Source organism: Macaca mulatta, chromosome 11, assembly GCF_049350105.2.
Source record: "Macaca mulatta isolate MMU2019108-1 chromosome 11, T2T-MMU8v2.0, whole genome shotgun sequence".
Taxonomy (NCBI): Eukaryota; Metazoa; Chordata; class Mammalia; order Primates; family Cercopithecidae; genus Macaca; species Macaca mulatta.
This window is the reverse complement of record NC_133416.1, coordinates 61,511,858-61,525,481: the sequence shown is the minus strand read 5'-3', so window position 1 is coordinate 61,525,481 and position 13,624 is coordinate 61,511,858. Positions and strand designations below refer to the sequence as shown.

Here is a 13,624-nt window from a genome sequence, read left to right as displayed (position 1 = left end):
ACAAAAGCCCCATTAAGATGATTCAGGAAGCGAAGGCCAAGGAGCAATATCAACCTTTAAAGTCATTGACGTATTCCGCATAGTTTCCTCCTCCATATATACTCATATCCTTGTGCACTTTGGATGGCCTGATTTTTGCATGAGGCTTAGAATTTGGGATTTGGTCATGGTTTTAAAATATTAAGGTAAGAGAAATTACAGAATTAGAAGTCTAGTCTGTAAAGCACTGGAGAAGCACTCTGAAAGTGAATCCAGAGAGGATTAGGAAAAATAAAACCTATGAACAAAGATTTAAAGATCTAAACCGATACAGAATTCAGTTTTTTTTGTTTGTTTGTTTTTTGAGACAGAGTTTCACTTTTTGCCCAGGCAATGGCCCCTCGGCTCACTGCAACCTCCGCCTCCCAGGTTCAAGCGAATCTCCTGCCTCAGCCTCTCGTGTAGCTGGGGATTACAGGCGCATGCCACCAGGCCCAGCTAATTTTTGTATTTTTAGTAGAGACGGGGTTTCACCACGTTGGTCAGGTTGGTCTTGAACTCCTGACCTCAGGTGATCCACTCACCTTGGGATTACAGGCGTGAGCCACCAAGCCCAGCCCAGTAATTCAGCTTTAAAGAAAAAAAGTAAAGAGGGAAGGAGGAAGGGGAAATCCTTATCTTTAAGATTCCATAGGTTATTAATGGAGAATGGTGACCTGCAGAGATCCTCTCCATTTGCAACTCAAAAAGGGAGCCCCAGCAGAAACAGCAAGAGAGAAGAAGCCAAGTCCAAAGATGTAGGCTGAGATCACTATTATTAAGCACTGGGAACTAAAAGAGACGAAAGGGTCTCTTTCCTTAGAGCCTAAGGAAACCCAAGAGAGATTCGACAAATCTGCTTGAAAGCTATAGCTGGATTACTTAATTCAAGAAAGAAATGTGACCCATTGTAAAGTACCTAAACGAAGGGAACCTATTGTTATTTAGAAATTCCACAATCAATGCAACTTTGATCAACAGTTCTTCTTGACCCCCTGTATCTTACCCGTCCCTTTTTCTCAACATCCTGCAGCTATGTATGTACCTTGTAGAGGTAAGGACAAAAGAATATGCTTTGATCAGATTGTCCCTAACAGCACTACATAGGTTTGCCATAACAAAGAATCAGTGTGGTTTTAAAAGCAAAGTCCAGGGTTACCTGACCAAGTTAGCAGCGATCTGTCAATGCAGCCTATTAGGCATAGATTAAAGCAGAAGAATAAGGTAGAAGCAGGCTGAAACAGACTTCACTGAGGAGGCAGAGACAGAGAACTAAGGGAAGAGAAATGTGACAGAGAGACTTTTTCTTCTTCTTTTTTTTTTTTTTTGAGACGGAGTCTTGCTCTGGCGCCCAGGCTGGAGTGCAGTGACACAATCTCGGTTCACTGCAACCTCTGCCTCCCAGGTTTAAGTGATTCTCTTGCCTCAGCTTCCTGAGTAGCTGGGATTACAGGCGTCTGCCACTACGCCCGGCTAAATTTTGTATTTTTAGTAGAGACCAGGTTTCACCATGTTGGTCAGGCTGGTCTCGAACTCCTGACCTCGTGATCCACCCACCTCGGCCTCCCAAAGTGCTGGGATTACAGGCGTGAGCCACCGTGCCTGGTCTTTTTTTTTTTTTGAGATGGAGTTATCACACTGTCGCCCGGGCTGGAGTGCAGTGGCACCATCTCAGCTCACTGCAACCTCTGCCTCCCTGGTTCAAGCGATTCTCCTGCCTCAGTCTCCCAGGTAGCTGGGACTACAGGCACACACCACCATGCCCAGTTAATTTTTGTATTTTTAGTAGAGACAGGGTTTCACTATGTTGGCCAGGATGGTCTCCATCTCTTGACCTCGTGATCCACCTGCCTCGGCCTCCCAAAGTGCTGGGATTACAGGCGTGAACCACTGCACTGCGCCTGACAGAGATACTTTCACATATAACTCCCCCAACTTACCCATTACACACAGGCCCATTGTTAAAAGGGCTCCCCAAGTATTATCTTCCTCATTCCTTTACCTTTAAACAGGCTCCCTTCTAAATATACATAGGTAAGTCTAAAAATTTCCAAAGAGGCCGGGCGCAGTGGCTCGACCCTGTAATCCCAGCACTTTGGGAGGCCGAGGCGGGTGGATCATGAGGTCAGGAGATCAAGACCATCCTGGTTAACACGGTGAAACCCCGTCTCTACTAAAAAATACAAAAAATTAGCTGGGCAAGGTGGCAGGCGCCTGTAGTCCCAGCTACTTGGGAGGCTGAGGCAGGAGAATGGCGTGAACCTGGGAGGCGGAGCTTGCAGTGAGCTGAGATCCGGCCACTGCACTCCAGCCTGGGCAACAGAGCGAGACTCCGTCTCAAAAAATAAATAAATAAATAAATAAATAAATAAAAACTTCCAAAGAAACCAATTCCCTAGAATCTATCCTAGTCTGTTAATTGGGTTTGGGGGCAAGTTCTTTATTCTTATTGTTTTAAGAGACTGGGTCTGGCTTTGTCACCCAGGCTGGAGTGCAGTGGCACAATCATAGCTCACTGCAGCCTCAAACTTCTGGGCTCAAGAGATCCTCCTGCCTCAGCCTCTCATAGTGCTGGGATTACAGGCGTGAGCCACTGAATTCAATCTCTTACTTAAGAATATCTGCTGCCAGTGGCCAGGCACGGTGGCTCACATCTGTAATCCCAGCACTGTGGGAGGCTGAGGCAGGCGGATCACGAGGTCAGGAAATCAAGACCATCCTGGCTAGCATGGTGAAACCCCATCTCTACTAAAACTACAAAAAATTAGCTGGGTGTGGTGGTGGGCGCCTGTAGTCCCAGCTACTCGGGAGGCTGAGGCAGGAGAATGGCATGAACCTGGGAGGCGAAGCTTGCAGTGAGCTGAGATCACGCCACTGCACTTCAGCCTGGGCGACAGAGTGAGACTCTGTCTCAAAAAAAAAAAAAAAAAAGAATACTTGCTGCTGGGCACAGTGGCTCACTCCTGTAATCCTAGCACTTTAGGGGGCTGAGGCAGGCAGACTGCCTGAGCTCAAGAGTTCAAGACCAGCCTGGGCAACACAGTGAAACCGTCTCTACTAAAATACAAAAAAATTAGCCAGGCGTGGCAGTGTGTGCCTGTAGTCCCAGCTACTCGGGAGGCTCAGGCAGGAGAAATTGCTTCAACCCGGGAGGCAGAGGTTGCAGTGAGCTGAGATCACAGCACTGTACTCCAGGCTGGATGACACAGTGAGACTCTGTCTCCAAAACAAAAACAAAAAAAAAAATACTTGCTAACTGGGCAGGTGCAGTGGCTCACACCTGTAATCCCAGCACTTTGGGAGGCCAAGGCAGCAGATCACTTGAGGTCAGGAGTTCAAGACCAGACCAGCCTGGCAAACATGGTGAAACCGTCTCTACTGAAAATACAAAAATTAGCTGGGCATGGTGGCACGTGCCTGTAATTCCAGCTACTCGGGAGGCTGAAGCACGAGAATTGCTTGATTCTGGGAGACGGAGGTTGCAGTGAGCCAAGATAGTACCACTGCACTCCAGCCTGAGTAACACAGCCAGACTCTATCTCAAAAAAAAAAAAAAGAATATTTGTTAACTGCCTGGTACAGAAAATATTTAAAACTACTCAGATTTTAAGCTTTTTACCTATATTTGACCAACTGACATAAGGAATTATCTGTCTTTTTTTTTTTTTTTTTTTTTTTGAGACTGAGTCTGGCTCTGTCGCCCAGGCTGGAGTGCAGTGGCCGGATCTCAGCTCACTGCAAGCTCCGCCTCCCGCGTTTACGCCATTCTCCTGCCTCAGCTTCCGGAGTAGCTGGGACCACAGGCGCCCGCCACCTCGCCCGGCTAGTGTTTTGTATTTTTTAGTAGAGACGGGGTTTCACCGTGTTAGCCAGGATGGTCGGAATTATCTGTCTTTAACATGCTGAAAGAGAGGAATTAAAAACTGTTATTCTTTTATCTGACGAGGATCTGAATATGTATGCATAGGAGATCTAAAGGAAAATAAAAGACAAGCTTCTTTGGAAAGAGGCCTGGAGTTCAAGCCAATTAACGAAGGAGGCTGGGAGTTAAATTCCTACATTAACTACCTACCTACCTACCTACACACACACACACATACACACACACACACCCCTCCAAATCGCAAAATAGGGCACTTTTGAGAGAAATTATCTGGTTCAGTTCTAAATAAGGGGTAACAGGTATTTTATTTGTTAGAACAAGCATAAAGCATCATATGGACAAGAGGGCTAATACACTCCTTGTAGCGACCACAATTCTCATGTAACCAGAAAGGGAGAAATTAGCATCCTAGATCATACAATGAGAATCCCTGGCCAGGCGCGGTGGCTCACGCCTGTAATCCCAGCACTTTGGGAGGCCAAGGCAGGCAGATTATGAGGTCAGGAGATCGAGACCATCCTGGCTAACACGGTGAAATCCCATCCTGGCTAACACGGTGAAATCCCATCTCTACTAAAAAATACAAAAAATTGGCCGGGCGCGGTGGCTCAAGCCTGTAATCCCAGCACTTTGGGAGGCCGAGACGGGCGGATCACGGGGTCAAGAGATCGAGACCATCCTGGCTAACACGGTGAAACCCCATCTCTACTAAAAAAAAATACAAAAAACTAGCCGGGCGAGGTGGTGGGAGCCTGTAGTCCCAGCTACTCGGGAGGCTGAGGCAGGAGAATGGCGTAAACCCGGGAGGCGGAGCTTGCAGTGAGCTGAGATCTGGCCACTGCGCTCCAGCCTGGGCGACAGAGCAAGACTCCGTCTCAAAAAAAAAAAAAAAAAGAAAAATACAAAAAATTAGCCAGGCATGGTGGCAGGCGCCTGTAGTCCCAGCTACTTGGGAAGCTGAGGCAGGAGAATGGCGTGAACCAGGGAGGCGGCGATTGCAATGAGCCGAGATCGCGCCACTGCACTCCAGGCTAGGCGACAGAGCGAGGCTCCGTCTCATAAATAAATAAATAAATAAATAAATAAATAAAATAAAATAATTCCTGGCCAGGCGCGATGGCTCACGCCTGTAATCCCAGCACTTTGGAAGGCCGAGGCCGGCGGATCACTTGAGGTCAGGAGTTCGAAACCAGCCTGGCCAACATGGTAAAACCACGTCTCTACTAAAAATACAAAAAAAAATTAGCCGGGCATGGTGGCACGCGCCTATAGTCCCAACTATTCAAGAGACTGAGGCAGGAGAATAGCTTGAACCCGGGAGGCGGAGACTGCAGTGAGCCAAGATCGTGCCACGTGTGCACTCCAGCGTAGGCGACAGAGCAAGGCTCGGTCTCAAAAAAAAAAAAAAAAAAAAAAAAAGAATTCCTAAGGTCCAATGGGTAGAGAAAAGGAGAACAGAATAAGGAGTCTGGAAAAAATATTCCACAATCCATGCTAACTTTATCAGGTATCCCAGAACTTTGATGAAACACTGATTCTTTATCATGACAAACCTATTTAATAGGGATTAATAGGAAACCCAAGAGAAAACAGTTTCCTGAAAGAATGTGGCAGGGAATCAGCAATGGAGAGTCAAACTTGGGAAACCATCAGGAGGAGCCTGTAACGACAAAACATCTGTATTCCTTTCTCACAATATGGGGCTAGTTTGGTGGTTTGGGTAAATTAAAATCAGGATATCATCCACAATGCTAAAAATAAGGGGAAACCTGAAGAGTCCTAATCCAGTACGCTTACAGGTCTGTGTATCCTAAGGAGTCCATGTGCTACCTTTAACTTTCCACCGACTCTATGCCCTCTCCCCGGCAGGGCTTCCTACTCTAAACCAAGGCTTTAGCTCCTACACTAGGCCACACACTTATTCCAAGGGTCGGCAGAACCGTCAGTCCCCAAGAATTACCCGGAACTCTCCTTCCCCGTCTCCCACTCGGGCTGCACCCTGACTCCCGGCCCCTGTGGACAGCACAGCATCTCTGCTGCCCCTCCAGCTCCTACCAAAATCAGCGCTTCCATCTTGCCCCGCAGCTGGTGCCGACGTGGAGCCGCAAAAGTAACGCCACCGCTGATTGGCCATACGTCCCCATTAGGCCCTGCCTAGGATAAGGATCATTGGGTAAGACTTGCTCTGTTGACCAATTATTGTACTAACTTGCTTACCGGAAGCAGAGTATCCAACCAGAAGGCACAGGTGTTTGATTGTCAGTTTGAATACTCAATAAAACGCCAAAACCTCACGACTTATTAGGGCGGGAGGGTCGGTGGGGCGGGGTTGTTTCCATGGGGAACGGAGGAAGCGATTGTTAATTTTCAATTGGTAGGGCCGGGGACACGTGATATTGTCGGCCTGATTTAGCGATTTTAAACCGCACCCTCTTTAGGGGGCGCTGTGTCTCCTTAGCCTTTAACGCTGGCGCTTCCTAACAGGGATCCTGCCCTAATAATCCCTATTTTCAGCGCCCCCTAGGTCCATGATCTCTGTGGCTAGCCCTTCCCTCAGGCTCGCTCGGGTCACTTCAGCATCCTCACAGAAAGTCTGCACAACCATAGAGTAGAGCCAAGAAAGGCCCAACATGTTAACTACATAAACCAAGGCTGCCAGGAGATGATAGTCGCAGTAACAATCTCCCTAAGGTGGAGTTCCAGGCTTTGCTGGGCCTGAGGAACATGAGAAGTCAGAGTTTGTAAAAGCTAACTTTGGCTCAACGTGAAATCGTCTTTGGAGATGGAGTTGGGGGGACAAACGGGGAAAGGGATTAGAATAAGGGAGGGTTATAGGGAGTAAGGTCTGGGGTTTTCCAATAGAAACAAGCCGTTGTGGCTGGGCGCGGTGGCTCAAGCCTGTAATCTCAGCACTTTGGGAGGCCGAGGTGAGCAAATCATCGGAGGTCGGGAGTTCGAGACCAACCTGACCAACATGGAGAAACCCCGTATCTACTAAAAAAAAAAAAAAAATACAAAATTAGCCGGGCATGGTAGAGCATGCCTATAATCCCAGCTACTCGGGAGGCTGAGCCAGGAAACTCTCTTGAACCCAGGAGGCCGAGGTTGCGGTGAGCCAAGATCACGTCATTGCACTCCAGCCTGGGCAACAAGAGCAAAACTCCATCTCAAAAAAAAAAAAAAAAAAAAAAAAGAAAGAAAGAAAAAGAAAAGGAAAGAAACGAGCCGTTGCAAAATGAGAAAAGAGAAGTTTACTGAATGCAAGGATTTCACAATAGGGAATGGTTTTGATGAAGCTTGGCTTTCCCCTATCTCTTGGTTTCCTGATCCCTGACTCCTCTTAGGGCAGGGATACCTATTGCCTTAATTATCCCTCAGGGATTTTTTTCCCTCATCTCTGAAAATTATGTCCTTAGGAGCTCTCCAAGAAGAGATTCCAGACTTATGCAGGAATTTTTCTTTTTCTTTCTTTTTTTTTTTTTTTTTTTTTTTTGAGATGGAGTCTCTCTCTGTCTCCCAGGCTGGAGTGCAGTGGTGTGATCTTGGCTCACTGTAACCTCTGCCTCCCAGTTTCAAGCGATTCTCCCTGCCGCCTCAGCCTCCGGTGTAGCTGGGATTACAGGCGCCCACCACCCCTGGCTAATTTTTGTACTTTTAGTAGAGACGGAGTTTTGCCATATTGGCCAGGCTGGTCTCCAACTCCGGATCTCAGATGATCCACCCACCTTGGCCTCCCAAAGTGCTGGGATTACAGGCATAAGCCACCACGCCCAGCCACCCAGGAATTTTTCTAATAGTCGGAGCAGAATCAAAGAAACATATAAAACAATACAATACAAGGGCCCAGTGGCATGTGCCTGTAGTACCAGTTACCCCAGGGGCTGAGGCAGGAGGATGCTTGAGCCCAGGAGTTTGAGGCTGTAGCACACAGTGATTGTGCCTGTGAATAGCCACTGCATTCCAGCCTGGACAACACAGTGAGACCCAGTCTATATATAAAAATAAGATAAAATAAAAAATAATACAATGCAAATTATAGAGCTACAGTGTACTATGAAGGAAGGTGAATTTCTGGTGGAATCCCAGGTGTTAAGCCTTATATCTGGAAGAAGTGAAGGCTTGTCCTTTTATTCCTCAAGGAGAGTTGTTCAAACATTTACTGTGCCTGGCATCACAGTCAGTGGGTTGTCATTGGCTTGGCAGTTTAATGATAATACTAACATTTACTGACCACTTATTATGTGCCAGGCACGGCGCTAAATCTTTAAATACATTATTTAATACATTTTTTTAAATCCTTATGAAGTAGCTGGGCGTGGTGGCTCACGCCTGTAATCCCAGCACTTTGGGAGGCCGAGGCGGGCAGATCACCTGAGGTCAGAAGTTCAAGACCAGATTAGCCAACACGGTGAAACCCCATCTCTATTAAAAATACAAAAATGAGCTGGGTGTGGTGGCAGGCACCTGTAATCCCAGCTACTCTGGAGGCTAAGGCAGGAGAATCGCTTGAACCCGGGAGGCGGAGGTTGCAATGAGCTGAGATCCTGCCATTGCACTTCAGCCTCAGCAACAAGAGCGAAACTCCATCTCGGAAAAAAAAAAATCCTGGCTGGGAGCGGTGGCTCACACCTGTAATCTCAGCACTTTGGGAGGCCGAGGCGAGTGAATCATGAGGTCAGGAGTTCAAGACCAGCATGGCCAAGATGGTGAAACCCCGTCTCTATTAAAAATACAAAAAATTAGCTGGGCACAGTGGCAGGGACCTATAATCCCACCTACTTGGGAAGCTGAGGCAGGAGAATCTCTTGAACTCGGAGGGCAGAGGTTGCAGTGAGCCGAGACTGCACACTGCATTCCAGCCTGGGTGACAGTGAGACTCCGTCTCAAAAAAAAAAAAAAAAAAAAAAAAATCCTTACGAGGTAGATTATTAAACCCATTTTACAGATGAGCAATGTGGAGCTTAGAGCAAATAATTTGCTTAAGGCTATAGAACTATTTTAGCGCCATATGTTTGAGCACAGGAGACTCTAAACCACGTTTTTATACAAAGTCCACTCCTCTAATTTGTTGTACTGCCTCTCTTGCATCCCAGTCCTACCTCAAGGACTCTACATCGGTGCCAGATATTCTACAAAGACCATAGGGAGGAAAACTGTGGTATGGTTGGTTCATGGGGATGGTTGGCTCTTTTTTTCTGTGGAGTAACTGACAAATGTTAAGTCAGATATTGTTCCAGAAGATCTCTTTATTCTTAGTTCTCCAGCCTGTTGGGGTAATTGTGCTGTGTGGGGAAGACAGTTGACTGAATTAGAGACATTAGTTATTGTTGTGACTTTGCTTTAATCAGTGAAATAACTCTGCAAGTCTCTGTACCCTCTCTGGATGGGCTATAGTTGTCACTTCTGGAAAGGGGAGAGGTTCAGACCAGAGCTTTCTAGGGCCCTACCTTTTTTTTTTTTTTCTTTTTTGAGATGGAGTCTCGCTCTTGTTGCCCAGGCTGGAGTGCAATGGCACGCTGTTGGCTCACTGCAACCTCCGCTTCCCGGGTTCAAGCGATTCTCCTGCCTCAGCCTCCCGAGTAGCTGGGATTACAGGCATGCGCCACCAGGCCTGGCTAATTTTGTATTTTTTTAGTAGAGACAGGGTTTCTCCATGTTGGTCAGGTTGGTCTCGAACTCCCGACCTCAGGTGATCTGACTGCCTCGGCCTCCCAAAGTGCTGGAATTACAGGCATGAGCCACCACGCCCGGCTGGGCCCTACCTAACATTAAAATTCTATGATTGACCAGGTGCTGTGGCTCATGACTATAATCACAGGACTTGGAAGGCCAAGACGGGTGGATGGCTTGAGGCCAGAAGTTCGAGACCAGCCTGGACAAAATAGTGAGACCCCCAACTCTACAAAAAAATAAAAATAGGCCAGGCATGGTGGCTCACTTTGGGAGGCTGAGGTGGGTGGATCACGAGGTCAGGAGTTCAAGACCAGCTTGGCAAAGACGGTGAAACCCTGTCTCTACTAAAAACACAAAAAATTAGTCGGGCATGGTGGCGGGTGCCTGTAATCCCAGCTACTTGGGAGGCTGAGGCAGAGAATTGCTTGATCCCAGGAGGCGGAGGTTGCAGTGAGCTGAGATCACACCACTGCACTCCAGCCTGGGTAACAGAGCGAGACTCTGTCTCAAAAATTAATTAATTCATTCATTCATTAAATTAAAATAAATTTAAAAACCAATAACCTCTATTATTTCCTGTGCCTAGCAGCTGGTAACCACTACTCTACTTTCTTTTTTTTTTTTTTTTTTTTTTTTTGACGCGGAGTCTTGCTCTGTGCCCCAGGCTGGAGTGCAGTGGCGCGATCTCGGCTCACTGCAAGCTCGGCTCCCCCGGGTTCACGCCATTCTCCTGCCTCAGCCTCCCGAGTAGCTGGGACTACAGGCGCCCGCCACCTCGCCCGGCTAATTTTCTTGTATTTTTAGTAGAGACGGGGTTTCACCGTGTTAGCCAGGATGGTCTCGATCTCCTGACCTCATGATCCGCCCGTCTCGGCCTCCCAAAGTGCTGGGATTACAGGCTTGAGCCACCGCGCCCGGCCTTTTTCTTTTTTTTTTTTTTTTTTTGAGACGGAGTCTCGCTCTGTCGCCCAGGCTGGAGTGCAGTGGCGCGATCTCGGCTCACTGCAAGCTCCGCCTCCCGGGTTCACGCCATTCTCCTGCCTCAGCCTCCCGAGTAGCTGGGACTACAGGCGCCCACAACCGCGCCCGGCTAATTTTTTTTGTATTTTTAGTAGAGACGGGGTTTCACGGTGGTCTCGATCTCCTGACCTTGTGATCCGCCCGCCTCGGCCTCCCAAAGCGCTGGGATTACAGGCGTGAGCCACCGCGCCCGGCCCACTACTCTACTTTCTGTCTCTATGAATTGACTATTCTAGTACCTCATAAAATGGAATCATACAATATTTTTCTGTTTGCATCTAGCTTATTTCACTTAGCAGAATGTCTTAAAGATTACATAGGAAATCTTTGAGGGATCGATTTCATGAAACAGAATTCAAAGAAAGAAATATGGAAGAGAATAGAGATAAAATCGGAAAGGTATTTTGTGTCCAGGTTGTGAAACACCTTGAAAACAAACCTAGGTAGCTGCCATAGAGGGACTAGATGTTGTGGAAGTTGGAATTGTTACAGCCTTTTGGAAAGTATTCTGGCAATATCCTGTAAAACTAAACATGGATATACCCTCTCCTAGAGAAATAAAAACACAGTCCAATACCTAATGATACATATTTAAGAATGCTTATTACAGAATTGTTTACAATGGCCAGAAATAACATCTGTCAATAGGGGAATGAGTTAATATATTATTGTACATCTAGACTGTGGAATAATATGCAACTAGGCTGAGCGCAGTGGCTCACACTTGTAATCCCAGTACTTTGGGAGACCGAAGCAGGCAGATCACCTGAGGTCAGGAGTTCGAGACCAGCCTGGCCAACATGGTGAATTGCCGTCTCTACTAAAAATACAAAAATTAGCTGGGCATGGTGGTGGGCACCTGTAATCCCAGTTACTTGGGAGGCTGAGGCAGGAGAATCGCTTGAACCCAGGAGGAGGAGGTTGCCATGAGCCAAGATCACACCATTGTACTCCAGCCTGGGAGACAAGAGCAAAACTCCGTCTCAAAAAAAAAAAAAAAAAAAAGAATGTTAGATCTACATACATTCACCTGGAGAAATAACAATGGCATGTTAAATGACAAAAGTAAGTTGCAGAGTAATTTATATGTCATTATTTCATTTTTTTATTAAAAAAAAATAAGACTATAGGTGAGGCGTGGTGACTCACCCCTGAAATTCTAGCACTTTGGGAGGCTGAGGCAGATGAATAACCTGAGGTCAGGAGTTCCAGACCAGCCTGGCCAACATGGTGAAACCCTATCTTTACTAAAAATACAAAAATTAGCCACGCATGGTGGTGCATGCCTGTAATCATAGCTACGCGGGAGGCTGAGGCAGGAGAATCACTTGAACCTGGAAGAAGGAGGTTGCAATGAGCCGAGATCGTGCCATTGCACTCTAGCCTGGGCTACAAGAGCAAAAACTCCATCTCAAAAACACACACAAAAGACTATAATTATGAATAATTATGTCTGTAAATGTTTATATTCTATTCTATTAATATTTATTGAATGCCAATTGTGGGCCAGGCACTTACTGTAAGCACTGGGGATAATGCAGTGAACAGAACAGACAAGTATGTTTGCCCTCATGTAACTTGCATTCTAGCTGGAGGGGTGGGGTAATGTGCAGAAGCAGACAATAAACCAAAAAAATAAGTAAACTGAGGCCAGTGAGGGGTGGCTTACACCAGTAATCCCAACATTTTGGAAGGCAGAGGCAGGAGGACTGCTTGAAGCCAGGAGTTTGAGACCAGCCTGGGCAACATAGCAAGACTTCATCTCTAAAGAGATAAAAAATTAGCTGGGCTCGGTGGCATGCGCCTGTATTCCCAGCTACTCCAGGAGCTGAGGCTGAAGGATCAATTGAGCCCAGGAGGTCAAGACTGCAGTGAGCTGCATGATCTCGCCACTGCACTCCAGCGTGGGTGACAGAGTGAGACCCCACTTAAAAAAAAAAAAAGTAAACTATATAGTAGGTTAGGTGATAAGTATTATGGAGAACAACAAAATGGAAAAAGAGGTTAGTGGACAATTCCACTTTGTTGAATAATTTATTATATATATGTGTATATATATATTTAGATATAAGAAAATATTTCTAAAAAAGAATATAAAATATATATATAAGAATATATATAAAAGAATATATATATTCTTTTACATATATGTTCAAGATATATATTCTTTTTTAGAGATGAGGTTTTACTCTGTTGTCTAGGCTGGACTTCAATTCCTGGGCTCAAGGGATCCTCCCACCTCAGTCTCCTGAGTTGCTGGGACTACAGGCTCATGCCATGGGTGCTGGGCTATGCGTTGCACAATTTGAAATGGTACATTTATGTTAGGGAGAAGAGAGAAACAAGGAAGAAGAGTTAAATAGGGTGGTCATGGAATACCTTATTCAGAAGGGGACATTTCATTGAGACACCCCAAAGAAGTAACAGAAAGAGGCCAGGTGTGATGGCTCACACCTGTAATCCCAGCATTTTGGGAGGCCAAGATAAGCAGATCACAAGGTCAGGAGTTCGAGACCAGCGTGGCCAAAATGGTAAAACCCATCTCTACTAAAAATACAAAAATTAGCTGGGCGTGGTGGTGTGCGCCTGTAAGGAGGTTGAGGCAGGAGAATGGTTTGAACCCAGGAGACAGAAGTTGCAGTGAGCCAAGATCATGCCACTGCACTCCAGCCTGGGTGACAGAGCAAGACTACGCCTCAAAAACATATATATATAGTGCTGGCTTCAGCAGCACATACACTAAAATTGGAATGATGCGGAGATTAGCATGGTCCCTGTGCAAGGATGACATGCAAATTCACGAATCCTTCCTTTTTTTTTTTTGAGATGGAGTCTTGCTCTATCACCCATACTGGAGTGCAGTGGTGAGATCTCAGCTCGCTGCAACCTCTGCCTCCTGGGTTCAAGCGATTCTACTGCCTCAGCCTCTGCAGTAGCTGGGATTACAGGTGTGTGCCACCACATCAGGCTTTTTTTTTTTTTTTAATTTGTAGTAGAGACAGGATTTCACCAATTTGGTCAGGCTGGTCT

The 13,624-nt window shown here is 46.4% G+C and overlaps 1 protein-coding gene and 1 non-coding gene across 3 annotated transcripts in view; one reads left to right on the top strand and one right to left on the bottom strand.

The window, feature by feature from the left end:
- COPZ1 (COPI coat complex subunit zeta 1) overlaps nt 1-5,998 on the bottom strand; it is a 28,143-nt gene extending 22,145 nt beyond the window's left edge. For both annotated transcript variants that reach the window (XM_015151888.3, XM_077954443.1), the window contains exon 1: nt 5,957-5,998. In XM_015151888.3, the coding sequence (XP_015007374.1) occupies nt 5,957-5,974 (18 nt within the window). In that variant the 5' untranslated portion in view covers nt 5,975-5,998. The remainder of the gene's footprint in view (nt 1-5,956) is intronic.
- A 7,311-nt stretch (nt 5,999-13,309) lies between these two features.
- LOC114671131 (U6 spliceosomal RNA) lies at nt 13,310-13,413 on the top strand. Its single transcript, XR_003721026.1, has one exon. It is a non-coding gene; the product is annotated as a U6 spliceosomal RNA (small nuclear RNA).
- Nucleotides 13,414-13,624: the final 211 nt, after the last annotated feature.